Source organism: Myotis nattereri (assembly GCF_964212035.1).
Source record: "Myotis nattereri genome assembly, chromosome: 12".
NCBI lineage: Eukaryota > Metazoa > Chordata > Mammalia > Chiroptera > Vespertilionidae > Myotis > Myotis nattereri.
The window spans coordinates 80,172,855-80,198,088 of NC_138087.1; the positions used below are offsets into that span (position 1 = coordinate 80,172,855).

At 60.5% G+C, this 25,234-nt stretch overlaps 1 protein-coding gene across 1 annotated transcript in view; it reads left to right on the top strand.

Moving 5' to 3' along the window:
• Positions 1–25,234, top strand: part of CFAP77 (cilia and flagella associated protein 77) — an 87,275-nt gene that overhangs the window by 34,712 nt on the left and 27,329 nt on the right. The window contains exons 2-3 of the mRNA XM_081103294.1: positions 11,473–11,572; positions 12,285–12,513. Coding sequence (XP_080959420.1) covers positions 11,473–11,572; positions 12,285–12,513 — 329 coding nt within the window. The remainder of the gene's footprint in view (positions 1–11,472; positions 11,573–12,284; positions 12,514–25,234) is intronic.

Sequence of the window (25,234 nt, forward strand, 5' to 3'; positions counted from 1 at the left end):
GGAGATGCCACCGGAAGTTTTCTCCGCAATAGTCAACACTGGATCTGACTACTTGTCTTTCCAACTGATCTACTAATCATATCTCCTCAAATTTTATATCCCTGACCCTTGTAAAAGGATTGCATTGAAGGCGCGTTTTAAGCTGCATTTTAATGAGTCGATAAGAAAGCTCAGAATTATTTAAAGCTTCTTAGAGAGGATTACGTTTGATTTCTCGGGGGAATTCTGGGGTGGAGGAGAGCAGAGACGCTCTGTCCTGCTGAGACGGTTTTACATTAAGGAGGCGCATCATTTGGGAGGAGAACCCCTAAGACCCGTGCAAGAAGCCCCGTGCCAGCTGCCGTCGCATGGACAGGGCCTGGGTCTCTGAGGGCAGGGGTGGCATCCCGAGCTTTCAGGCGAATGTTAGACGCCCCCCCCCCAACCCTGCAGTGGGCTCCCCACCCCCTGGAACCCGACTTTTCTGGTTTTCTGAAAAGGAGCCTGGGAGAGCCCACCCGGAGAGAGTGCTCGAGGGGCGCAGTCCCCGTGCTTATGCCCCAGTCACCGCTGGGCGCCCACCGAAGGCTGGTCTGCAGTGGGGGCGTCCCGGGACCCCAGGCTGGTTCCAGTCTCCCTGCCCAGGGGGTGCGGGCAGGCAGGAGGCCCACGGTGGGGTGAGCTTCCTTAGTACTGGTGGGCTTTCATGGCCGGGGCCAGGGAGGAATCCCGGGGAGCTGGCGGGAAAGGGGATCGTCTAGGTCAGTGATGGCGAACCTTTTGAGCTCGGCGTGTCAGCATTTTGAAAAACCCTAACTTAACTCTGGTGCCGTGTCACATACAGAAATTTTTTGATATTTGCAACCATAGTAAAACAAAGACTTATATTTTTGATATTTATTTTGTATATTTAAATGCCATTGAACAAAGAAAAATCAACCAAAAAAATGAGTTCGCGTGTCACCTCTGACATGCGTGTCATAGGCTCGCCGTTACTGGTCTAGGAGCAGGAGGAAAACAGAAGCCACGGGAAATGGTGCTGGCAGCTTTCTTTGCACTGAAGCACCTTTGAGCTGAAAAGCTCACGTGTCTTGTGTTGCCACTGAGTCAGGAAGGTCCTGACAGCCGCCCTCTCGGTTCTAGGGGAGCGCCCTCCTCCTGGCTTACAGAGGGCTGGCTTCTCCTGGGTCCGCACTCACCAGGAAAAGAGCGAGCAAATCCTCTGGCTGCTTCTCATAAGGGCACTGATCCCACTCAGGAGGGCCCCACCCCCTAACTCCGTCACACTGAGGGTCCTGATGTTGGGGAGACACAGACACCCAGCTCATAACAGCGTGGCTCAGGGGTTAAGCGTCGACCTGTGAACCAGGAGGTCAGGGTTCGATTCCCGGTCAGGGCACATGCTCAGATTTCAGGTTCAATCCCCAGTAGGGGGCATGTGGAGGTAGCTGATTAGTGTTTATCTCTCATCATTGATGTTTCTCTCTCTCTCTCCCTCTCCCTTCCTCAATAAAAACATATTTTTTAAAAACACACACAAAAAGACAGACAGCACCCAGGGGACCTCAGGTGGGCACCTGGTGTACTGCACAGGTCGAGGGGCAGGTGGTCCCCCCAACTACTGTCAGCGCCTATGGCACTGGGGTGCCCTCCCCTCTCCAGACTTCAGAGTGCACCTCAGAGACCTCGAGCAGGTCCCTTCAATAAGCAAGACCCCATTGGCTTTTACTACTTTGGGCAAAATAAAATTTGCTCCCGAATAAGCCAGAGCTCCCTGACAGCTGTGCAGACCCGAGGGGTCCTATCTGCAAAGGTCTGAGAGGCCAGGGACCAAAAGGTGGGGCTCCTCCGAGGCGGGTGGGGCGGGGGTGTGGGCTTGAGGTGACCAGGAGAGACTCCTCATCGAATAAAGAGAGGACTGGGCCCGGAGACGCCCACCTCAGCCTCCCCTTCAGACCAAAACCACGCGTTCATTTGCATTTAGATCTCCTCGGCTCCCTCTTCATCTGAAGACAAATCCTCACAAAAGGCTGCTTAATTAGACCAAATTAGATTTCCGCGCGGCAGCTTGTCATTCATTAGGAGACGCTGTCCATTTCCAGTTTGGTAATTACCGGCTGGTCCGCACCAGTTTGCGGGCAAGCGCCCCAGCCGCCCAGGGTGCGGTGCAGGGGAGAGGAACACTTTCATAAAACACGCCGCCTTATACGCCGGCTCGCGCCCATCGCCGGGGTCGGGGGCGGGAAGGGGCATGCTCACCCCGAAGCCTTCGATGATTAATTGTAGGAGCAGCACGGAGCTTGGTGATTTCCCAGCTAAAAGCGCAGGACAAGCAGATCTCTCGTGTAGCAATTATGCCGCCTGTTTGAAATCTGTCTCGGAGTCGGGCAGCCCGACTGCCTCTGAGAAGCCGCCCCTTGAATCATGTATAGCACAGCCCTCCTCCCCCGCGCATCGCTCAGCTGCCTCTCGCCGGATGTCTTCCGGGCGCTGAGACCTTCTCTCTCATCGCGCACTCCCTCCTCCCAGCCACGGGCCCGGGCGGGTCCAGGGCTCAGTCGTGGACACAGACCCAGTGGGCAGTGCTGGGTGTCCGGGGAGGCCCTGGTGGGCGGGCTGGATCTGGCTGAGACCTGTTCGCTCCAAAGTCCACCAGACCAAACTCTAATCGTCACACCTCCAACTGCTTTCCAACACAGCCCGAGGAAGCAGACTTCTCGCCATGTAGGGCCTGTCTGCATTGCATACCCTCCCACGGCACTGGCACCCCGGGCCAGTGTGGCTCAGTGGTTGAGCATCGACCTATGAACCAGGAGGTCACGGTTCAACTCCCGGTCGGGGCACCTGCCCGGGTTGCGGGCTCGATCCCCAAATCATCAAACTCGCTCCCTACACTCCTCCAGCCGCGACCAGGTTATATGCAGCTCTTCTGCTCCAGGGGACCAAGCAGAGGCCCTCACACCCTTCCCTGAAACGCAGCAGCACAGAAGCAACCGGAAACAGCCCTGCAGGCCGCAGAGAGGGCCGCCGCCCGCCGCCCACCGCCCACCGCCCGCCTGGCTCCGCGCGGAAATCAATAGCGTCCTTATTAGCAGGCTCCCTGTGCAGCCCGTCCCCGCTCCGCTACCCGGCATGCTAACAGGTCAGCTGCCATTTTGTGTTAAACTCCTCCTCGTTTTATTACAATGCCGGTTTTTTATTGACATGGAAATAAAACTTACAGTCAATGAGATGCGATGAAATATACATCAAAACGGGAGTCGCTGGAGCTGGCGTTTTCATCTGTTCTCGGAAGGAACAAGGGCTTATCGGGGGGAAAGCACGGAACGTTTTCCTTCCTGTTACACGCGCCGCCTCTCAATGAACCGATGGAGGAAACGGAAGCGCAAACGGGGGGCCCCACAGCCCGATCCCGCAGCTGTCAGAGCTTAAAACGCTCCGCTCGCCTCTGATCTCGGCTGTACGTTCTGAGAAGAACACAGATCACTCTGTGCTGCGTCTCTCTGCTCCTCTCTCCTTCCGTCTGGTTTCCTCTTACTCGTCTGGTTTCCTCTTACTCTTCTGGTCTCGCCCCTGCTGCCTCCGTGGCCACTGGCGCTGACCCCGGGCAGCTGAACCCACCAAACGACCAGGGAGCCTGCCGCGCGGCAGAGGAGACCCGCGCTCTGTTTATCTCTCTGCGGCCCAGAAACCTCCTCCTTTCCGGTCGGACCCCACGCCGGGGTGGGCTCAAAGGAGTTCCCCCTCTTCCCACCGAGCGGCCCCAGAGAGGAAGGGAAAGGAAGAGCCGCCCCCCCCTGCCCCCCACCCCACCCCCGGGCGCCTGACCTCATGTCTCCTCGAAACCTGTCTCTCATCCCGAGTGGGGACGCGGGGATGGCTGGCCGTCCGTTTCACACAGCGAGGAGCTGAGACTCGGGTCACACAGGGAGGAGGGTCAGATGGGGTTCACACCCGTCTGCTCACACCGAGGGCTGCTGGGAGGCCCTCCGAGAAGGCCTGACGGAGTGCTTCTCTTTTTCCCTTAAAGCCGTAGACCCCACGCAGATGTGGGGGTGACAGTATCCGAGGCTCACCGGCCGGCCGGTCGGGATAGGACTTCTCCCCCAGGAGCCTCTCCTGGCCGTCCACGGAGGTGCCTGCTCCTTTCGGAGCCTCGAGAGATTGTGGCGCTCAGAGGGGACGTCTCCGCCCTCCGGTGTCCCCGGGGCAGACGAGGCCGAGAGGCCCAACACCAGCTCCCAGGCTCCGGACTCCCAGGCCGGGCCCCCTCCCTCCCTTCCCTGCTGCCTCCCGCAGTGAGGCCTCAGGGGGCCGAGGGCCATGATGGGAGTGGGGCCCGGCAGGTCCGCCTGCCCTTGGGCTTCCCTTGGCACAAAAGGTCAGGAGACCCCGTGCCTCCAACAGGCACACCTGCACCAGCTGCCACCACAGGGACCATCAGAGCGAGGAGATGGGAGGGGCCGACCTCATATACGCAGTCCCAGCCTGGGCCCCCCCCCCCGACCCCCTTCTCCCTCCACCCCTCCACCCGCGCCACAGTCTCCTCCTTCACTATCTCAGCCGTGAACCTAAGAGGAGGCTGCCTTCGCATTTTATCACTCAGGAACTTGGGGTGCAGGGTAACTCGGTCGAGGCCACCCCGCTAGACCTGGAGACCCAGTGTCGTCCCGAGAGCCACGCTGGTAATTCGGGGTTCGAGCCTCCCCGCCTCCCTGTGTTGGCGGAACCCCCTCCTGAGGGGCTAGTGATTTGGCCCCGGAGTGTCTGGGAGCTCGTTCCCCAGACAGTGGGTTCGGGGGTGACACCCGGCCGGTTTTTACTGCTTTTGTTTTGTTTTCGTCCAAATCTCGGTGACTGTTTCCTCGAACCTCTCGTGTTTGCCTTTTTCAAAATGTTTTTCAAAACGCAGCGCGTCCCCCTCAACCCGCTGCTGACTTACCGGCCCCCAGAGGCCCCGGCTCAGAGCGATGCGCCCGCGCTCCGGGCCGCCGCCCTCGCCGAGTGTAATCAAACATCAAGCTAAGTAGCAAATAAATCTCTCGATCTCATAAGCTGCACAGCGAGATCATGTAAATGCAAATGAAGGACCTGGCCTCCAGCTGCCGAGGGGGAGGGGAGGGGAGGGAACGCGGGCGTCACCGTGACCGCCTCCCGCCGCGAGGCCATCCATCAGCCACAGTCCCGCAGGCAGCAGCGAGGGAGCCGCCGCCGGGAGGACAGGGGAGCCGCCCAGGCCAGCGCCCGAGGCCGGGTGAGGCCCAGTGGAGGGCCAGGCAGGCTCGGTGGGGCCCGAGAGCTGTCCCCACACTGGCTCCCCTCGGCCCGAGTGGCAGGGCTGCCCAGGCCACGCCAACAACGACAACGCAATAGCAGCAACCCGTTTGCTGAGCGACACGCACCCGGGCCAGACGCCACGAATACTCCCCGTGGCCTGCGGAGTCTTCCGGCCCCGAAACGCAGACGAGACAAATGAGTGACTTGCCAGGCGGGTGTGATGTTGACCTAGGAACCAGGAGGTCAGGGTTCGATTCCCGGTCAGGGCACAGGCCCGGGCTGCGGGCTCGATCCCCAGTGTGGGGCGTGCAGGAGGCAGCTGATCAGTGATTCTCTCTCATCATTGATGTTTCTCTCTCTCTCCCTTCCTCTCTGAAGTCAATAAAAATATTTTTTAAAAAATTAAGTGACTTGCCCAAGGTCACCAGCGAAGTGGCAGAGCTGGGACTCAGTCCTGTGTGACATAACATGCTGGCTCCCCTATCCTCCTGCTTGGCCTGGATTCTCCCCCCCAACCCCCAACCCCTCCCTGCGGCAGCAACCTCAGCCCCGTTATAAATTCACAGCAGTTATACCCACAGGGAGGGAGAACCTGAACTCTGACCCTTGGCGGGTATCTATGGCACAGAAACTACGACCTCACTCTGCCTTTTGCCTTTTTAAAGTCCGAGCAAAATCCCGCCCTCCAAAGGCCGCTATCTCTAACGACACACCCTCATCGATAGCTTGTGTGTTTCCTGCCAGTATTTGTTTTAATGGATTGTCTCACATGGCCGCCCGCCACCATAGTCCATGTAAAATCTAAATCCTGCTGGGCTTTTTCCCCTTGACATTGTTTTATTGGATCGCACGCGGGTGTGGTCTTGTCGCGTGTTCCCTGCCACTCAATCCTCGCGCTCAGGGCCCGGCTCCGGAGCGGGGCGCCCTCTGCAGCATCGCGCACCTTATCTCGCGCGGTTGTTTATCGGCGGCTCTCATTATGGAGATAAATAAATACCCTCGATGCTAATCATGACCACAATTTGCATTTATATTGTGCTTTTCATTCGAGGATCTTGCGTCGCTGTGCAATAATGAACTACCCTCCTCGCGCGCCCGCAGTGTGTGCGTACGCGTGCCGGGCGGCGCACACGGATATTTAATAACTGCCGTGTAACTCTGGCTTCCACGGGACCACCTTTAATGGGAGGCGGGGGAGAGCGGGGCTTCTCGACTGTGGAACAAGCACTTGTTTCCTTTAGACCAGCGGTTCTCAACCTGGGCTGCACATTAGAATCACCTGGGCATCTTTTTAAAATCCTGATGTCTGGGCCTCATCCTCCGGAAATTCTGTTTCTTTGTTACTAATGTTGTGGCCCCACCCCGTAACAAAGACACAGAATTTCCGGAGGATGAGGCCCAGACATCAGGATTTTAAAAAGATGCCCAGGTGATTCTAATGTGCAGCCCAGGTTGAGAACCACTGCGTAGACACTCGGCTGAGGGGTAATGAGCTGCCAGGAAGTGACGTTCCTGCCTGGAGGCGGGTCCAGAACACAGGCCTGGAGCCCCCGACAGAAGACCCGGCTTCGGAGGGGCCCCGGCCTGTCTGTCCAGCGGGGCCCCAGCCCAGGCATCAGGAACAAAGCCGCCCGGTGCCCCCCATTCCTGCCTCTTCGGTGGCTCACGGGGACTGGTTGACAGTTTTTTACAGTATAGAGAGTGGAAGAGAATTAGACTTGAGTCGCAAGGCCTGGCCGCTTGCTTTGAAGTTGTCCCAGGAAAATGGGTCGTGGCGAGGCTCCAGGGCCAGGGGCCCGCCTTCCGGAGCCGCGGTGACTGCGGACGAGGCAGCCCCCACGGTCCCCACGCTGGCCACCAGCTGCTCCGACGGGACTTCCGGACCGGGGCCTGGCTCCCGCGTGGGTGTTGGGGCCTGGCCTTCCCGCGGGGGCTCGGAGGCCGCTTCCGTGCAGAAGGAGCCCAGAGAATCCCCGGCCCCCGGGGACACGGGCAGAGATGGTTTTAATTAGAGCTGAGAGCTGGGAACGCAGGCGGAGGGATGACATCTTAATGAGGCTTAATGAAGCTGTCTGCTGATGGGGACAGCTGTCACCCAGAGCCGCATCCCAGCCAAGCCGGTGACGGGAAGCTCGGAGGCAGGCCCAGGGTGGGAGCTGCGGAGGAGGGCGGGTGGTCGGGCCCAACGCCGGGACTTCTCTCCACATTCGGCTCTTGAGGCTCACACCCCCGTGACAAGGGCCCGGCCGGGGCCCCCGTCTGCATCGCTTCCATATCTCAGGGCCCCTCGGTGCGAGGCGTGCCTCTCGGAAGACCTGGAGGGTTTGCCGGAGGCGCCTTACACTCAGCCACAAGCAGGAGAAGCAGGGGTTGAGGTGCATTGGTCTGCGACCTCTCTGAGCCTCGACGTCCCCATTCGTCCTGGGGGACAGCGTGCTCCCCCCGAGAGCTGTCGTGAGGGGCTGCTGTGGGGGGAGCACTGAGCTGTGGTGTCTGAGCCGAGTCGAACCCCACGATGTTTCCTGAAGCGACAGCCATCTCCTTAACCCCCCGCCCACCCACCGAGGAGCAGACCTCGCCAGGGGCCGAGCCTGCTTCTCGCCAACTTCTTGGGGCATCTCTTGTCTCCCCGGCGACACCCCATCTGGAAAGGTCAGAGGGGAGGAGTGAAACCCTTCCATTCTCAGGGACTTCCAGGCGGGCCCCTCCCTCCCAGGCTCAGGACGCAGCCCGGAGGACCTCTGGGAGCCGAGTTGACTTGTTTGCCGCTGTGGTTTCCGTCATTGTGTGTGGGCAGCCCTTGTCTGAAGGTGGGTCTCCCGCTTGGCCATTGCCCTTCGGATGTATGACTGCCAATCCCAGCGAACGGGTGTGAAGGGCACCCACCTGGGGTCGGGAAGCCACAGGACAGTGCCCCTGAGCCTCCTGGAGCGGCTTCAGCCACTGTCCCCGCCCCAAGGGGACCCGGGCTCCGGACTCCTCACCAGAGAGCCGTGCTGCGCGTGGGTGTGAGGGCTCCGTGGGCTGGGTGTAGCTGTGCCCTCTCTCGGTGGCCCGTGTTGCTTGGCCGCGGCCCTCTGGGCATTCGGGCCAGAGCGCTCACTGGGTGGGGCTGTCTCCTGCGCCGTGAGGTGTTTAGCAGCCGCCCTGGCCCCACCCCAGATGGAGGGGAGTAGTCCCTCCCAACCCCAAATGTCTCCGGACATGATTCCATGTCCTGGGGGACAGGGGGCAAAATCACCCCCAGCTGGGAACCACTGCTGTAGGGCGCTCTATGGAATAAGTATGTCACAGAGGTTTCCCCACCTGGGCTGGTGTTTAGGGTTGCTTCCGGACGTGGCTGTCGCATAGCGTGGTGTGTGCATTCGCAGCCAGAGCTTTGGGTGGACGGGGCGCTCGTTGCTGTTGGGGGCCAGGAGGGTGTTATCAGGCTGACATACGTTCAGCTTTAGTAGACGCGGCTCAACAGTTTCCCACGGTGGCCGCACCAGTTCACACGCCCACCGAGGGGGCGAGCGCTCCAGTCGTTCACACCCCCACCGACAGCACCGAGGCTGAGCACCTTAACCCGTGGGCCTTGGCGGCTTGGACGTCCTCTTAATGATGTCCTATTAAGTCTTTTGCTCATTTTTCTATAGGATCTGCTGCCTTTTTCTTATTGATTTGTAGCAGCTCTTTATATATGATGGATACGAGTCTTTCGTCAGGTCCATGTCTTGCAAGTATCTCGTCTCACTCTAGGGCCTACAAGTTTTTAGAGCTGGAGGCGATCTGTTCCGATGTCCTCTTTGCAAGAAGATGAATTTCATGAGGGCAGGGGCTATGCGTCTTCTCTGTTTACCTTCAAACTCTGGGCACAGGGCTTGGCGCGGAGTAGGCAGAAAACAAATGTTTGTGGAGTAAAAGATGAGTGGGCCTCCCAGGGGGTGATCTTTGCAGCCTGAGGCTCCAAGGCGCGCCGGCAGCTGTTGGTTCCAGAAAAAGAGCGTGGAGAGTGAGGCGCCCGCCTCTTCCCCACCCCTCTGCCCGCCCGGAGTGGCAGCCAGCTCCCGAGTCTGCCTGCGGATCCTCTGCCAGCTGGACGCCTGCCCACCTGCACCTGCCCAGAGGGGGCCTCGCCCAGAGAAGTCACATTTTAATTAACTTCCCGGCAGTCATCAGAGAGGCCAGATCATTTTCATAAACAAATGAGAAGCCAGAGCTTCGTCTGCAGCTCAGAGGGAGTCACGTGGGAGGAATTCAAACAAACCAGCTCGCAGAGGCCCGAGCACCCGGCACCCGGCACCCGGCACCGCCTGGAATGCCGGACCCCGGGGCGCTCCAGGAAGGTCAGGGCCGGGGTTTGAGGGGGAAGGAAGAGGGAGAAATGTAGCAGGTTCTATATGAAACAGAACCGACAGCCTCCAAGCAGGCCTTTCACTCATTCATTCATTCATTCATTCATTCCCCCTCCTATGTCCTCGAATCCACTGTGCTGGGCCCTGGAAAGGAAGGTGAAAATAAAGACTGACGGGAGCAGCTGGGAGCCTCTGTCCCTCCTGCTCAATGTTGCTGTGAACCTACAACTTCTCTAAAAATTACTGTCTATTTTTAAAAAATTGTTTTTATTTAACTTTAAAATCCTATAGAATCAAAGCCTAATATGCTGTGTCCAGTCGTCCGGTCGGCCGTTCAACCAATTCACGTGTAATATGCTCAACTGCTCGCTATGACACGCACTGACCACCAGGGGGCAGATGCTCCCACAGTAGGTTAGCTTGCTGCTGGCGTCGGCTGATCAGGGACTGAGCGAGACGGGCTGGACACACCTTGGAGCCCTCTTTCAGCCCCTCCCCAGCTGGCCAACCTCCCTGACCCTGATCATGCACTGGTGGGGTCCCTCAGCCAGGCCTGCGCCCCCTCGCAATCCAGGACCCCTCGGGGGATGTCAGACAGCCGGCTTCGGCCCGATCCTGCAGGCCAGGCAGAGGGACCCCACTGGTGCACGAATTCGTGGACCAGGCCTCTAGTAAGTAAGTGAAGACTGAGCTCACAGTCTACCAGGGGAGACAGACATTAAACTGATTACCACACGATCCGTGACTTGCTTACACTACCTTGTGATTGTTAATGGCTTTACTGGGATATGATCCACACACCACACAACTCGCCCACTTAAAGCTACAACCCAAAGGCTTTCAGCCTGTTCGCAGAATTGTGCATAGAAACGCAGGTCAGTTCAGTTCTGAGCCCCAAACAAGCAGAACAGACAGCGAAAGTTACCCGGGGCCCAGGGAGGGAGCGGCTGCTGTGAGTGCCAGGGGTGCAGAGAGCTGAAGGAGGAGGACAGTAGAGGGTGGGCCAGGAGCAAAGGGCATTCTGGGAGGCTGGGCACCTGCAGAGCCTCGGGGAGGGGAGTGAGCTAGCCCCCCTAAACCGCGGGGCGTCGGGGGGGGGGGGTCTGGGAGGTGAAGCTGCAGGGATGGGTGGGTTGGAGGGTGCAGGGCCCGGACTGCCAGCTCCAGGGAGGCGTTAATTCCAGAGTGACGAGCCACACAGGGGGTCCCGACCACCTCCCAACGCACTCAGGTCCCTGGGAGCCAAGGAGGTGGGACCGAGATGAGCTGGAAGGAGAGAGCGCGAGGGAGGAGAGGAGCCTGAGACACCGAGCACATTGAACTGATGTACTGAACTGCCTCTGGACCAGGGGACCCGGCAGGGACTATGGGTGCTGAGGGCGAGGATGGCGCTCTGAGCGTGCAGGACAGGGCCCCTGGCCTCAGGGAGCCGCGGGGGGCAGTGTGGCCAGTGGCCCAGGCCTGACACGGTGCCTGAGGTCAATGTGGCTGAGAATGCACCGCGTAACGGGTAATGTCTTTCCCACAAACCCCTTCGGGCTCGGGGAGGGGGTCCCTAGAGACCCAGGGAGGGAGGGTAGTTGCCCAGCCCAGTGCCCAAGGGTGACAGGGGCGGGGCACTGGGAGGAAGGAAGCGTCAGGGAGGAAAGATGCCCGTCCCCCACGGGGCTCCTGGGGAGTCCCTGTGAAAGGGGCCCCATCTCAGCTGCAGGACCCTGAGTGCAGCCGCTCACCGCTCACTGCAGGGACTGCGCCTGTGCTCCCGGGGCCCTGAGGCTGCCCACGGGAGCGGGGCCAGCGGGCATCGGGGACTCCTGCGGAACATGTTAGAGCAGCGGGTCCGAGACCAGCCTCACCTCCGCTCTCTGTGCTCCCACAGGCTGAGCTCGGGAAGCCCAGGGAGCAGAGCTGCAGCCTCCCCGGCATCGACTTCAACTACGGGCTCTACGTCCGCGGGCTGGACGGCGGGGTCCCCGAAGGTGAGCGAGCACATAGGGGGCTGGACGGCGGGGTCCCCGAAGGTGAGCGAGCACATGGGGGCTGGACGGCGGGGTCCCCGAAGGTGAGCGAGCACATAGGGGGCTGGACGGCAGGGTCCCCGAAGGTGAGCGAGCACATGGGGGCTGGACGGCGGGGTCCCCGAAGGTGAGCGAGCACATAGGGGGCTGGACGGCGGGGTCCCCGAAGGTGAGCGAGCACATAGGGGCTGGACAGAGGGGTCCCGGAAGGTGAGAGCACGTCCAGGGTTTGGATGGAGGGGTCCCCGAAGGTGCGAGAGCGTGTTTGGAGCCGGAGCGCTCGCCCTGGGCCACTGCTGGGAAATGAGCTGGGAAATGGGCCTGCAGCCTCGATCTGGGGGATCCCACAGTCTGGGCGTGGGGGCAGAGGGGCGAAGGACCAAGCAGGGAAATAGGAAGGAGTCAGCCTGGGTTTAAGCTGTGAGCTTGGGTGGGTTCAGGACCGACCCTGATTACCCAAAGGACACCCAGGCCCAGCCACCCAGCTCAGGCAGGGTGCTCACCACCCGCCGGGATCTTGGGAATCCCCCCTCCCCCTCCCACTCTCCCAGCCCCCCCTCCCCCGGGAGCAGCAGGCTGGCAGCAGCAGGCTCCGGGGATGGGCAGGCACAGGACCGAGTGGCTGTGCCTCCCCGCTGACCTCCGGCCGGGACCGGTCTCTCCCTGCCCTCAGCCATCGGACACTGGAACGTGTTTAAGCCGCAGCCCACCCGCCACCAGGAGCTGAACCGGGATTACATCGCCACGAATCGAGGGGCGGTGAAGGCGGGCCTGGTGACCGCCCGGGAGACGCTCCTGTACAAGCAGCTCAACGACTTCCGCGTCAGCAGCAAGGACCACCGGCGCTACAGGAAGGAGCCCACCATCATCCCTCCAAACATGACCTTTGGGGCCCAGTCCCGGTAAGGCTGGCCGCGGGCTCCCTCCCCCAGTGACTAAATTAGGGACTTAGGTGGGCACTTGACTCTTGGCTCCAGGGAGGGGCGAGCGACCAGGCCTGGCAGTCAGTGCTCTTCGCAAACCTTGGCGGCAGGGGTGGGTCAGAGGCCCGCCGGGGGCCCAGCTCCCAGCCCCGGCAGCACGAGGTTCTGTAGAGCAGAATGGCGCTGTATGTCACCAATCTCAATCAAGCTGCCCTGATATGTTTTTAAAGGGAAATTCATTGGCTCACATGGTAGAGGTAGGGCTTCAGGCACAGCTGGATCTAGGTGCCCGGGTGACAGTATTTGTTGTGTCTCTTCGACCCTTGACTTCTTCCCGGTTTGGGCTCCGTTCTCTGACAGCGTCTTCCTCCTGTGGCAGAAGAGCCAGGGTCAGTCCCATCCTAGTCTCCTAGCAGCCCCCGGGGGAAGGGGGTGGGGGTTACAAAAGCCTGGAGATTAAGATTCTCTAGTCCAACTTGGGACCCTGTTGATCCCTGAAGGAGATTTGTGAGGTTTGTGAAATACACGGACTGGCCAGTCCTGGGTCACATGTCCGCCTCTGAGCCAATCGCTGAGGCCAGCAGATTCTGACGCTCGGATTGGCCAGGCCCGATCCCTTGCCCCTCCCTGGAGGGGGCTTGGTTGGAATCAGTCCCCACCATCCACAGGGGCTCACGGTGGGAAAGATGGAGAAGTGGGGGTTCTGTCCCCAGAAGGGGGAGAGCAGAGCCAGGCAGCGGGCAACACCAGCAGGTGCCCCTGCAGCAGGCTGCCTGCCCCACACTCTCACAGCACAGCCCATCGTCAGCGCAAAGCCACTGAAAGCCGCACAAATAAAGGGGAGCAGCCTCAGCCGCAGCACCTGGCCGGGGCACGCACCCCCCCCAGCCGCCCCTTACCCCCCAGACACACACACACCTGTGACTGAAAAGCCAGTACCTGGCCCACCTGCGTGGCCGGGCCCTGCTTTGCCCACAATCAAGGGCCTTGACAATCTACTTTTGTTTGTTTGTTTATTTGTTTTCGAATCGTTTTTTACTGTGGTAAAATAGACTTAAGACTTACCATTTTTAGGTGCACAATTCCGTGGCGTTAAAGTACATTCACACTGTTGTGCAACCACCACCCCCATCGTCCACAGAACTCCTCGTCGTGCAAATCTGAAACCCACTAAACTCACCGCTGCCCCTCCGTCCGCTCGGCCCCAGCCAGCGCTCTGCCTCCTGCCGCTGTGCAGGCGACACGGCGGCTGCCGCGTCCAGTGGGACCGCGCGGTGTCTGTCCTGCGCGTCCGGCCTTTTCACCGACCACAGCCGCCTCGCGGTTCCTCCATGTTTAGCAGGTGTCGGGATCCCCTTCTTTCCAAAGCCGAATGACGCTCCACTGTGTGTAGGGACCTCCTTTAGTTTATCTGTTTACCCTGACGGACGGGGGCCGCGCCCACCCTCGCCTGTGGGCAGTGCCCAGTGACCGTGGTGTGCAGACCCCTGTCAGCCCCTCTGGGCACATCCCCAGCAGGGCCGTCGCCGGCTCCCGTGGGAATTCTGTTTAGTTTCCGCAGCGCATGCCACCGGCCTTCGGGGCCCTTCCCTCGGCCTCCTCTCGCCGCCCTCCGCGCTGAAGCCGGCGTGTCCGCCACAGTCCCGCTCAGCGCGTCCCCCAGCCTCCTGCCGGCCGCGGCCTCTCACCGGAAATGCCTGTCCAGTCACCGGCCCCCAGAACCCGGAATCTGACCCGGAGAAGAGGGGAGGCCACCGCTGTCTGCACACCGTCCTTCCCCCACTTGTACAATGAGGCCCCCGCCAGGCCCGCCAACACGGGGCGTCTCCCGGCCCCCGCCCCGTCCTCCTGCGGCCGCAGCACGCGTGCCCTCCTTGCCCTTTGCCGCACACACAGTCCCCTCTGGGCACCGACCCCTCGACTGTCCGCGCTGGTCACCGGCCTCTCAGACAGCCTGGCGTCCGGGGGCTGCCCCCGCCGGTCCGCCTGGGCTCTGGTCCCAGCGTTGTCCCCGACTCTCCTTCCTTCCTGGATCCCGTGTCCTCATTGGGAAAGAGGACGTTACCGTGGTAACCGGGCGTCCAGGGACTCTCGGTCCGTTTCATTTCATCGTCACTGGAGCCCTGTGCAGGAGGTGGCAGGGCCGAGGCGGGGAGGGGTTGCTGGACCTTCTCAAGTTCACACAACTTCCTCACGGCAGGGCTCGGCCTGGGTTCTCTACCTGGAGTGTTTATATTTTAAAATATCACATATTAGAGTGTGCAGACATTAGCGGTCACCTGGCTCAGAGCCCTTATTGAAAACAGGAAAACAGCAGCTCTGAGAGGGGAAGAGACTTGCCCAAGGCCACAGGCAAGTGCTGGCCAGACAGGAGCCAGCTCTGGAGCCAGGCGGGCGGACTCCCTGTCCAGTGCTCGCTCCCCCACCCCCTTGGGACTGAGGTGAAGAGTCAACACCCAGCTTCGGGGCCCGGGGCTCCGTTTTCCTACGTGCGACGGCAGAGCTTACGGTTTCTGGGCTCAGAAAGGACATCCATTACTGTCCGCTCTCAGCATAAAAGCCTTAAATCGCTGCAAACCCCAGCGGCCACAATCCCAGCGAAGGACGTGATGGAGTGCCGGCCAGATCTCCCGCGATGGTAAATGGGCTTTGCATATGCAAATTGAATGGATTTTAAAATGGTATTTAATGACAATTTTCGTAGCCGACGTTAACATTAATTGCACAAAAATGAAAATGCTGCATTAGCTTGCTGTTAGCAGCAAATATCGCGGCCATAAAGCTTTATCTTTATCAACGGCGGCCCTTTCGGAAGTGACAGGGCCGCTCAGCAAATTGCAAGCAAAAGGGCTTTTATGGAACAAAAATAGCCCCCAAAGCAGGCCCGAATCAGCATCAATTTCACTTTATTTCTCCGTAAATGGGGGTTAAATGGCTGTCGGGAAAGCTTTTACTGAGAGGCCCAACCTGCCCGCACGCCCCTCAGCTGTACAGCAGACGCAGGGCGCAGTTAAAATATCCCACCCCATCCCCACCCCGTAACGGGGCTATTACTTTAAAGTTATGGGGCCGAGGCCCGTTCTCCAATGATCACCGTTTATAAGCCGCGATTGTGTTTCTCTCTTTACTTTAAGAGCGTTTGAAACCAAACCCGATCACCCTCGCCTGCCCGAGGAGTGGTTGGGGAGACGTGGCCCAATAAATACGTAAAGAGACAAATGAGCACCATCCACTCAAAACTACAGAGATGTGAAACAATAACAGTAAGCCCCACCTTAGACTCCACACAGGCCCAGCTCGCCGGAAGCCAGGGATGCCGGGAGCGGGGGGGCGGGGCGTGCAGGGTCAGATGCTGACCAGGCTCCTTCCCCCGCCCCCAATGGCCAATCCTCCTGCCCTTTACATCGTCCACGATGGACAACATAAACGGATGGGAGGGGCCACACATGCCTCACCTGCCCCTCCGCCTCCCAGCACCGATGGGCCCCCAGCCTTGGCAGCGAGCCCATCTGGCTCCCAGGCCACACCTGCGGGTCACAGAGGGCCGCTCACGGGGACAGGTGCACTGAACCCACCGGCCTCTGGGCTGAAAGGAAGTGGGGACGTGGCTCGTATCTGGAAAAGGGGGCCCAGGTCGGCAGGCCAACCACGCAGATGCCTGTTTGGCCCGGGCAGTAGCTTTTTTAAAAAATGAAACGAGTCGCCACATTTTAGAAGCCAGGAGATTTCCTACCGACACCTGGACTTCCTGGTTGTCTTAAGAAGTCAGAAGCCCCGGCACCTGGGTGGGCACTGCTGCCCAGCCCGACCCAGCTGCCCTCTCACTTCCATCATCGCCTGGGCTGCCGGGCACCGAGCCTGCAGCCGCTGGGGTTCCTGGTCACCGCCATCCCTCAGCGACTGCTGCCTCTGTCCGTCCTCCGATGGTGTCGGGGCGCCCCTGACGGAAGCAGCCGTGACGGACCTTCCATGCAGCAGGCGTTTCGCACGCGTGGTCCCCTCGGGCGGGGGTCACAGGCCAGGACAGGGCGGGGACACCGGGCTGAGGCTGGGTGCGTGCCGTCGGCTGGCTGCTGGGAGGACCACGCCTCTGGCACCAGGCAGCTGGGAGAAGCCCGGGGGCGCTGGCGACCATGTCCCCGTCAAACCTCAGAGTTCAAGTCGGGGAGGAATTTTCAATTTTCATTCCCAGAGGGTGAGGCCGTAGCCCAGACCGCAAAGCATTCTGGGACCCAAGGTTTATAAACAGATATGTCCGGAGGCCAGGCATGTAGCTATTAAAGAGGCACTTAATTATTGATGCATTGTAACAAGTGTTTGCAAATGTTCACATGCCCTCGGCACATCTTAATTGTGACTGCTCCTAATTGGCCCAGCGTTGTCCATTATGATGAGTCAGGGATGGGGAGGGGGGTTAGCGGGGGACAGCGAGAGCTGGGCAGCAGCTGGTGCTCCTGGCAGATTCTGGACACCCAGGGTTCTGCCACCGCCCTGCCCAGAGCCTCATGCCACACGCAAGGCGAGGATGCTACCGGGGGACCCATCCCTCAGTGCCTGACAGGAGCCGGCTGGAAGGTGGTAGTGCCCGCTTTGAACTAAAGTGGCAACTATTACATGTCAGACAGCGAGCTGAGCACTGGATGCCGCCCGCCTCTCCTTAAATTCTTTGAGCAGCCCAGCGAGTGCGAGCCTGGAATCTCGCATCCCCTTCTTACAGGAGGAGAGACAGGGGGTCAGAGGGGAGGTCATTTGCTCCTGGCTGCTCTGCATCATGGGGCCCGGTCTGATCCAATCTGATCTGCCTGCCTTGCCCACACAAGGATGGAGGTGCCCGGACGGACGCTGCCTGCGTTTACTGGAGAGGGGCGGAGGCAGACTGTCTGGACACTGTGGAAAGCCATCCTGTCGTTTCTCTGAAAGCCTTTAACCGCAATCCTGCGCCCAGAAACTCCACACCCTGGGCTCCAGGCCGGCTTCTGCTCACCCAGCGGCCTTGGGATCTGAATATGACGCCGGGGCAGTTCACCCACCAATGAGTCCAGTCTAGACCCGTCCAGTCCTGGAGCTGGAAGCGTTCAGACCACAGGAAAGTGAGAAACACAGAGAAGGAGGAGCCGCTGCCAGCCAGCCGTCCGCCTGCGCTCTGTCCGCGCGGCTTTCAGACGCCGACGGCCCGGCACTGACGAATGGGAAGGACGAGGGTTCCACGGGCTGTTAAAAAACGCCCGTGCCCGACGCGTTTGAATCTCTCTGCCAAACTGATTTATTTTACAAGTTGACAGTGGGCCCATCCATCACTCCGGAGCCGCCGGCCAAACTCCAAGGCGCCCCCCGAAACGCCTGTAAAATGCTAACCAGCCCCTTCCCAGGCAGCTGTCTCAGGGCTGTTCCTGAATGGGGAGGCCTGCACTCCAGCTGAACGAACCCGGGCTGACCGCAAGGGGGAGCCCGCGGGCCTGGCAAAGACCCCTCACCTCTCCTGCCCCACACCCTGTCTGCTGGCAGCGCTGACAGCAACCATCGTTAGCTAAGACGCCCCCCCGCCCCCCCACGACTAACGGTGGTGGGACTTAGTTTTTCGACGTTACATTCGCGCAAAAGCAATACGCGTTCGGTAGAAACTGCTTTGAAATTTGATCTTTCCTTGTGCCCCTGGGGAGGCAGCGATCACAGGTGAACAGCCCGGAGGTGCCTTTCCACGTAAGGTATTTCCACTGGCGGTGGCGTTACACAGCCCCATCCACCGTGCGTCGGGAGCATCTGCCGCTCTCTGCTTTACGCCCGTCCGCTCCACCGGACCCCAGGTCCTGGAGCACAGGGCCACCGCCATGTCACCGGGCTCTCAGACACAGTAGGCACGCAGTAAATGTTTGTTGGGGAGGAATATGGCCCAGGGCCCCTTAAGGCTTTGAGGCAGTTGTTGAAAGTGAAGAGACCGCCCCTCTGAGACCCAGCGAGGAGATGGGGAAGGCAGGAGTCCTGTGTCATTGCACAGACTCTGCTGTGTTCCCCTATAGCTGCCGTTATGAATCAGCCCGTGGGCCTCAGAGAATGAATGAATGTGTCCTTTGGCCAAATTAATAGAGGTAGCAAGTCCAGAACAAGGGAGGTGACCTTCCCACTCAATTCTGCTGCTTACGTCACACTTGTAACATCAAGTAAAAAGAAAAAAAAAGCAAAAAAAAGGCGGGACATCGTCCATTTGGGGAAGGCCCATAAACAGGAGAGGGGATACACCAGGATGGTGGACGGGATGGGGGGAGGGATCCCACAAGCCAGGCCCTGGGAGAGGGAGCCATGTCTCCTCCCAGCCCGTCCACCATGGAGCGGCCCAGCAGCAGGATGGCATCCACAATGACAGCCACAGGATCCACAGCTGGCGCCAGTGAGCACGTGGTGGGGGCCTGGCCCTCCGCAGAGTAACCCAGCCCCTCATCTAACCATGGGGAAACCGAGGCACGGGGAAGCGTGGGGCTCAGGTCCACGCAGTTCACGCCAGGACCTTCGCACTTAGTGCCCAGAACAGACTCTTACAGGAGGTGGGGGTGTTGGCTGGCCCCCCTGGACCCACACATGCTGCTGGGGGCCGGGGCCTGTGACACCCCCTGGGTCCAATGGGGGTGTCCTCCTCAGAGCCAGCTGCGTCCCTGGGTGGGACCTGGAGAGGGTTGTTAGGAGAAGCCCAGGCAGGGCCATGCCCTGGGGCAGGTGTAGGCAGGCCTTTCCTCTCTCCTTCCTGGATGGAGCCCAGCCTCTCGGGGACCTCCCGTCTCCCCAGCCTCCTGCTCGCTGCTGCCTCCCACGCAGCTCTGTGGCCGAGCCAGGGAGGAGAGATTTTTCATGTGCGGCTTCTCCCTCTCCGCTCGCCCGCGCCCAGACAGAGATTTATTCCCGCCCGAGGCCGTGGCGCTCGGAGCCGGGAGGGCTCAGGGAGGCACTGATGGCCCATAATGGATAGGGCCGCCGCTCCCCCGGGCCTGTCCCGCCCGAACCCCCTCATCCATCAGGAGCTGCGGGGCCGGGGTCATCGCTAACGAGGCCCAGCCGCTCCCCCACGGGGCCTCCCGGCGCAGCGCACAGGCTCCACGCCTGCTTTCGAATTTTCCAGCGCTGGGCCTCGCCCGTCCGCCCGCCTGCCCACCCACCCGCCCACCCGCCCACGGTGGTGGGCAAAGCATGGGGCGTGGGCTTGGAGCTGCCCGGCTGCCCCTCTCCTCACCTCGCAGCCTTCAATCTCGACACAAGTAGAGGAGTTGCTGGTTCTGCCCGTCCGGTGACACGGTGACCCCTGTGACATGGGGCACAGAGGAGCTGGCCAGGCCCCCGGTACCTCAAGGCGGACACATCACCCCGGGCCCTGCTGGGAGCCAGCCAGGCCCCCGGTACCTCGAGGCGGACACATCGCCCCGGGCCCTGCTGCCACACCCACTGACCGGACGGCAGAAGCGTTCACGGGATGAGCGTGTCCTGCCGAGGACCAGTTCAGACGGCGGCTCCATTCAGCCGGCGCCCGCGTTAGTTTTCGTTAATCTCATTTCCAGCTTCTGTTTCTTCTGCTCCCCGTGCAGCAAGTCACGGTGCTCCGTTCACATCTTCTCACGGGACCTTCAGAACAGCCCTCTCGGCGGCAACTCTCTTATCCCCATTTCACAGGCGGGGAAACTGAGACCCAGGAGCGTTGTGCACAGCCACACGGCCCCATGTCTTACCTCCCTCTGCGCCGCCTGTTCATTTGGCGCCCGCCTGTGCTGGGCGTCGTGCCGCGCGTTTGGCACACAGAGAGGAAATGAGACACAAAATACAGCAGGCAGCTAACGGGTGAAACGGCAGCGCAGTCCCCGCGGCTTCTGGGTGGGCCGGGGGCGGGAGGGAGGACACAGAGAGGCCGGGGGTCACACCTGGTTTTGCTCACGGCTGCATCCCCAGTCCTGGATACAGTCGGTGCTCAATCCGTGCCTGTGGACTGACTGCACGAGAAAGAACAGACAGCTTCATGGGCCGCATCCGGTGTGGACACGGCCATGCGCGGATGCCCAACACGAGCGGTGACCAGCTCCTTCCCGGGCACGGACGTGGCTGGCCCTGGGCTTCCGCTCTCCGCTTCCTGGGCCCCTGAAGCAAGTCACCACACACTTGGTGGCTTGGAGACGCGGAAATTCATTCTCTCATTGTCCAAAACCAAGGTGTCACAGGGCCGCACCCCGTCCGCAGGCTCTAGGGGGGAGCCCTCCCGCCTGGCCAGTTTCCGGCAGCTCCTCGCCCTGCTGGGCTTGTGGCCCCATCACCCCCACCGCTGCTCTGTGGCCACGGGGCGTCTCCTCTGTGCCTGTGTCTCCCCTCTCCTCCCTCTTGGCAGGACCGTTCTCGCTGGCTGAGGGCGCCCCAGGTAATCCAGGTGGCCTGTCTCCAGGTCCTTAAGTCAGTCTGCAGCGCCTCCTTTTCCGAGGTAGGTCACATTCACGGGTCGGGGGTCAGGAAGAGGACATATAATTGGGGGGGCCACCCACCGCTCACCCCACCGCAGTCATCAAAGCATCTTAACGCACAGTCAGAACGTCCTGCATTTGGGCGTCATCGGCTTTGAGAAAACCACCTCAGATTCGTTATTTAACGATGGCGGCCCCGAGGGTCTCGTTACACGTTACACGCTGCCCCTCACGTCCTGGTGGAGGAGGGAGGGTGTGTGACCGGCCGCGTGGCGGCAGCCAGGGCGGGACAGCGGGGCGCCTTCCCGAGGAGCAGACGCCACCGCCGCCTTTCTCCTGTTTCACCAGGAAACTCCGGCAACGACAGGTCCCGGGACCCTCCGCGCGGGTTTAGCACGTTGCCCTCAGCCGCGGGTGCTTCCCAGCCTTTTAGTAAAATTATTAAAGAAACAACAGATAAGAGCTCCAGCTCGAAGCCCTCCTCACCCTCCCCGCCCGCGCCTGCCCTCTGCTCCAGGCCTCCTGAGTCGGAAGGCACAGGCTTCCCCCGGGTCCCGTGTGCTCTCCCGTTCAACGTCCCTAAACGATGTGTGTTGTTCGGTGTGGTTTCCGACCATGTAAGTCCCGTTGCATGGCGACTTGCTTTTTCTCTCCCAGCGATGGCAAATGTCACCCTGGTCAGCCGTCCCATCTCCCGCCCGGTGCCCGCATCTCCGCTGCTGAGACCCGTGCTGTCCTGTGCCCCGTGACCTCCCTCCTGTGCGGGATCCCTCGGCCCCACCCCAGGGTGGCTGGGCTGCAGCGGCCTCCTCAGCTGATCTAGATGCTGGGGTTCTCATCCGGGCCCAGCACCTCCCTCCCGGGCAGGGACGCCCCACCGGCGACTCACCTTCCCCAGGTGCCGGGATCCCGAGTGGCCCCCATGTCCATTGGGTCCGGCAAGCCTTCCCTGTCCAGAGGGGCTCAGGCCACAGCCAGCCGTGCCGGGGGAGGAGGGGGTGCGTGGGGAGAGCCCCCGGTTTCGGGCGCGAGCACCCCAGGTCAGGTGGAGCCCTCTCTAAGCCTCCCAGCTCTGCCACCATCCCTCGCCCTCCGCTGGACGCGTGCAGGGAACTGCTAATTGAATTCACCCTCGTGAAAAATGTTAACAAATTGCAAATGACCTCTTAGAGGAATTTAGAAGTCAGGAGCGTGCGCTCCTCAGCCTCCCGCCTCTGTCATTAGCTTGTACGTTGGCTCCACAAACAATTAAAAACGACCCACCAGCCCAGAGGTCCCCGTCTCTAATTAGCGCCGAGTCCTGCCAGGGCGGGAGGCCGCTCCGCCACCGCCCCTTCCTCCTGCGAGTTGGAAAAGACAGGCCCTCGGGCCAAGGGGGGACAATTAAGGGAAAGGTGGGGGCCAGGGGGCTGCAGCTATCCTTCGGGAGGAGGTGCAGCTCAGGGCTGGAACCCTCCAGGGCCCAGGAACCACGTGGGTCAGACTCTCCTTGGGAGGGGGCACCCTGGTCAATGCAGATGCCGGGGCCCGTGAGTCAGAATGTCCGCGGGTGGCGCCCCGGCACCTCTATGGCTCCTAAGCTCTCTGTGTGATTCTCGTTCGCCCTCAAGACTGTGTCTCTGGCCTCAGCGTGCGGGGGGAGGGGAGGGCATCAAAATGCAATTTCTGATCCAGGCCGAGCCCCGGTGTCTCCCGGCTCCGGGCAGGGGGGCGCAGCCCGACTTCCCCAGCCCTGGGCACTCTGGTTTCCGTGAGTCCCTTCCTCCATTGAAAAAAAAAATTAGCTCAGCTGGCGGGGCTCAGTGGTTAAGCATCAACCTATGAACCAGGGGGTCCCGGTTTGATTCCCGGGCAGGGCAGATGCCTGGGTTGCTGGCTTGGTCCCCATAGGGGGTGTGCAGGAGACAGCCAATCAGTGATTCTCGCTCATCATTGATGTTTCTCCCCCTCCCTTCCTCTCTGAAATCAATAAAAATATAGTTTTTAAAAAGAAATAAACACACACACATGTACAAGTCAGTTGGGAACATCTGAATAAGAGGGGAGACTCTCAGTGTCACTCTCCTGGATGTGATTTCACCCTTGAATTTCACAAGATGCTACCATGGGGGGAACAGATGTCACCACGGGAAGGGGTCCTGGGACCTCTGTTTCTTTCTTATAACTGCACTAGAGGCCCGGTGCACAAAATTCATGCACTGGGTGTGTGTGTGGGGGGGGGGGGTGTCCCTCAGTCGGGCCTGCGCCCTCTCACAGTCTGAGAGCCCTCTGGGGATATCCAACTGATGGCTTAGGCTCGCTCCTAAGCCATCAGTCAGACATCATTAGTGTTGTTGCGGAGGTGGGAGAGGCTCCTGCCACCACCGCTGTACTCGCCAGCTGTGAGCCTGACTCAGGGTTTCTGGCTGAGCAGGGTTTCACACTGACCACTAGGGGGCAGCTCCTGCATTGAGCGTCTGCCCCCTGGTGGTCACTACACGTCATAGCAACCGGTCATTCTGCTGTTCGGTCAATTTGCATATTAGCCTTTTATTATATAGGATGTGAAATCTGCAGTGATCCCAATGACAATGTCAATGTAAAGAAAGCAAAAAAAAAAAAAATGATTTAACAGTGGCTTTGGTACCGTGCGGGCAACAGTAGTCAGAATTGCTCGGAAGAAAACACCGCTGCGTAACGTAGGGCACAAGCGCAGTGCTCAGCACACGGTCACGGAGGCCACCTGGCACGCCAACGGACAAGCCCATTCAGGAGGCCTCGGTCGTGGGCAGAGGGGAGGCGGCCCCAGCCTGAGGGGCACCTCTGTGTGCTGTCCGAGCACACGAGGGCCCCCTCCCCAGGCCCCCTCGGTGAAGGAACCCATCCAGAGGGGCTGGGTCTTCGATGGGGCCCGTCGGGTGTCCGTCGTGATTTAGAACCCCAGGGGGAAGCCCAGCCCCCCAGCCTCCTCCCAAAGCAGACCCTCCACGGTCCACGGCGTGCTGTGAATGTCACACCAGCCGAGGAGACACGGCCCGTCCCGGTGGCCACTGTCCACTCCGCCGGCCCGGAGGCCGTGTGGGCGCCCGTGCCTCTCCCGCCCCCCGGGGCTGCCAGCACATTAGAGATGGATTTTAATTTCATTTTAACAAAATAGCTGTCTCCGCTGGAAGGAGCATCAAGCGTCAAGGAAGGGCCCGTCTGGAGCGGAGTGGCGTTGAACAGACCTCCGCGCTGTCATTGATTTTCCGGGAAGAAAAAAATCGCCTCCGGCTACTAAACCGAATTAGTAGTCACTGATGACCAATTATTTCAGCCGCCGTGAGCGGGGAGCCGCACTGAAATCCGGTTTGTCAGACCCAAGGCTGCCTCCTCCAACACCTTTCAACGCATGTGTACCTGAGTCCCTCAGAAGGTGCCCGCAGCTCCCCTGCTCCGCCAACTTCTCCGGCTCCACGAAGTTTTAATGAGCGGCTCAGATGAAGACGGGCTGCCATGAAAGGGGCCCCTCTAATCCACAGAGCGCGCTGCGGCAGCGCGGAGCCGCGCGGGCAAATCAGAGCTGTCAGCCCTCACCCCCGCGCGCACCAAGTGTCAGCCTAATGTTTGCAAATGATCATCTCCGGCCCCCTCGCTCCCCGGCGCCTGCGTCGGAGATCAGCCCTCGGTCTGGGGTATCAATCGCCAGGCAGCGAGATGGACTTGATGGAACTAATTTGAGGTTTCCTGCAGGCCTACCCCGAGCCGGCAGGCTTCACCTCGCGTCGTCCCCGGCTTTGACACCGTTTTGCGGTTAGTGGGAATGTCAGGCTGGTGAGGAACTTTCCCGAGCCGTTCCTGCCAGGTTATCAGCAAATAATTTGTCCGGGCCCTGGGCGGCAGCCTCGCTGTCCCCCAGGCGGAGAGCCTGGGACCCCCAGGACGGGACCCCCAGGGCGTGGGACCATCGGCTGCTCTGGGTCAAGGGCACATCGTCGGGGGAGTCCGGGGAAGTCAAATGTAGAAAATGACAACTTGACTCCACCGGCCGGCCGGGCCCAGAGCAGGGCCAGCGGCCGGGCCACCGGGACAAGCCACGGGGACCACTCAGACCCGGTTTGGGGTCCTGGCCCACAGGGGAGCCCAGTTTGGAGCCTGGATCCGCCCCCTTGGCTCCTCCCAGGCCACAAGCAAACCTCGGGCAAGTGGCTTCATTTCTCTGAGCCTGTTTCCCCATCCGAAAGCAGGAATGCTCATCCTCGCTCTCAGAGTCATAAGGAGTCACCGAGACTGTAGCTGAAGTGTTCACCGTGGGC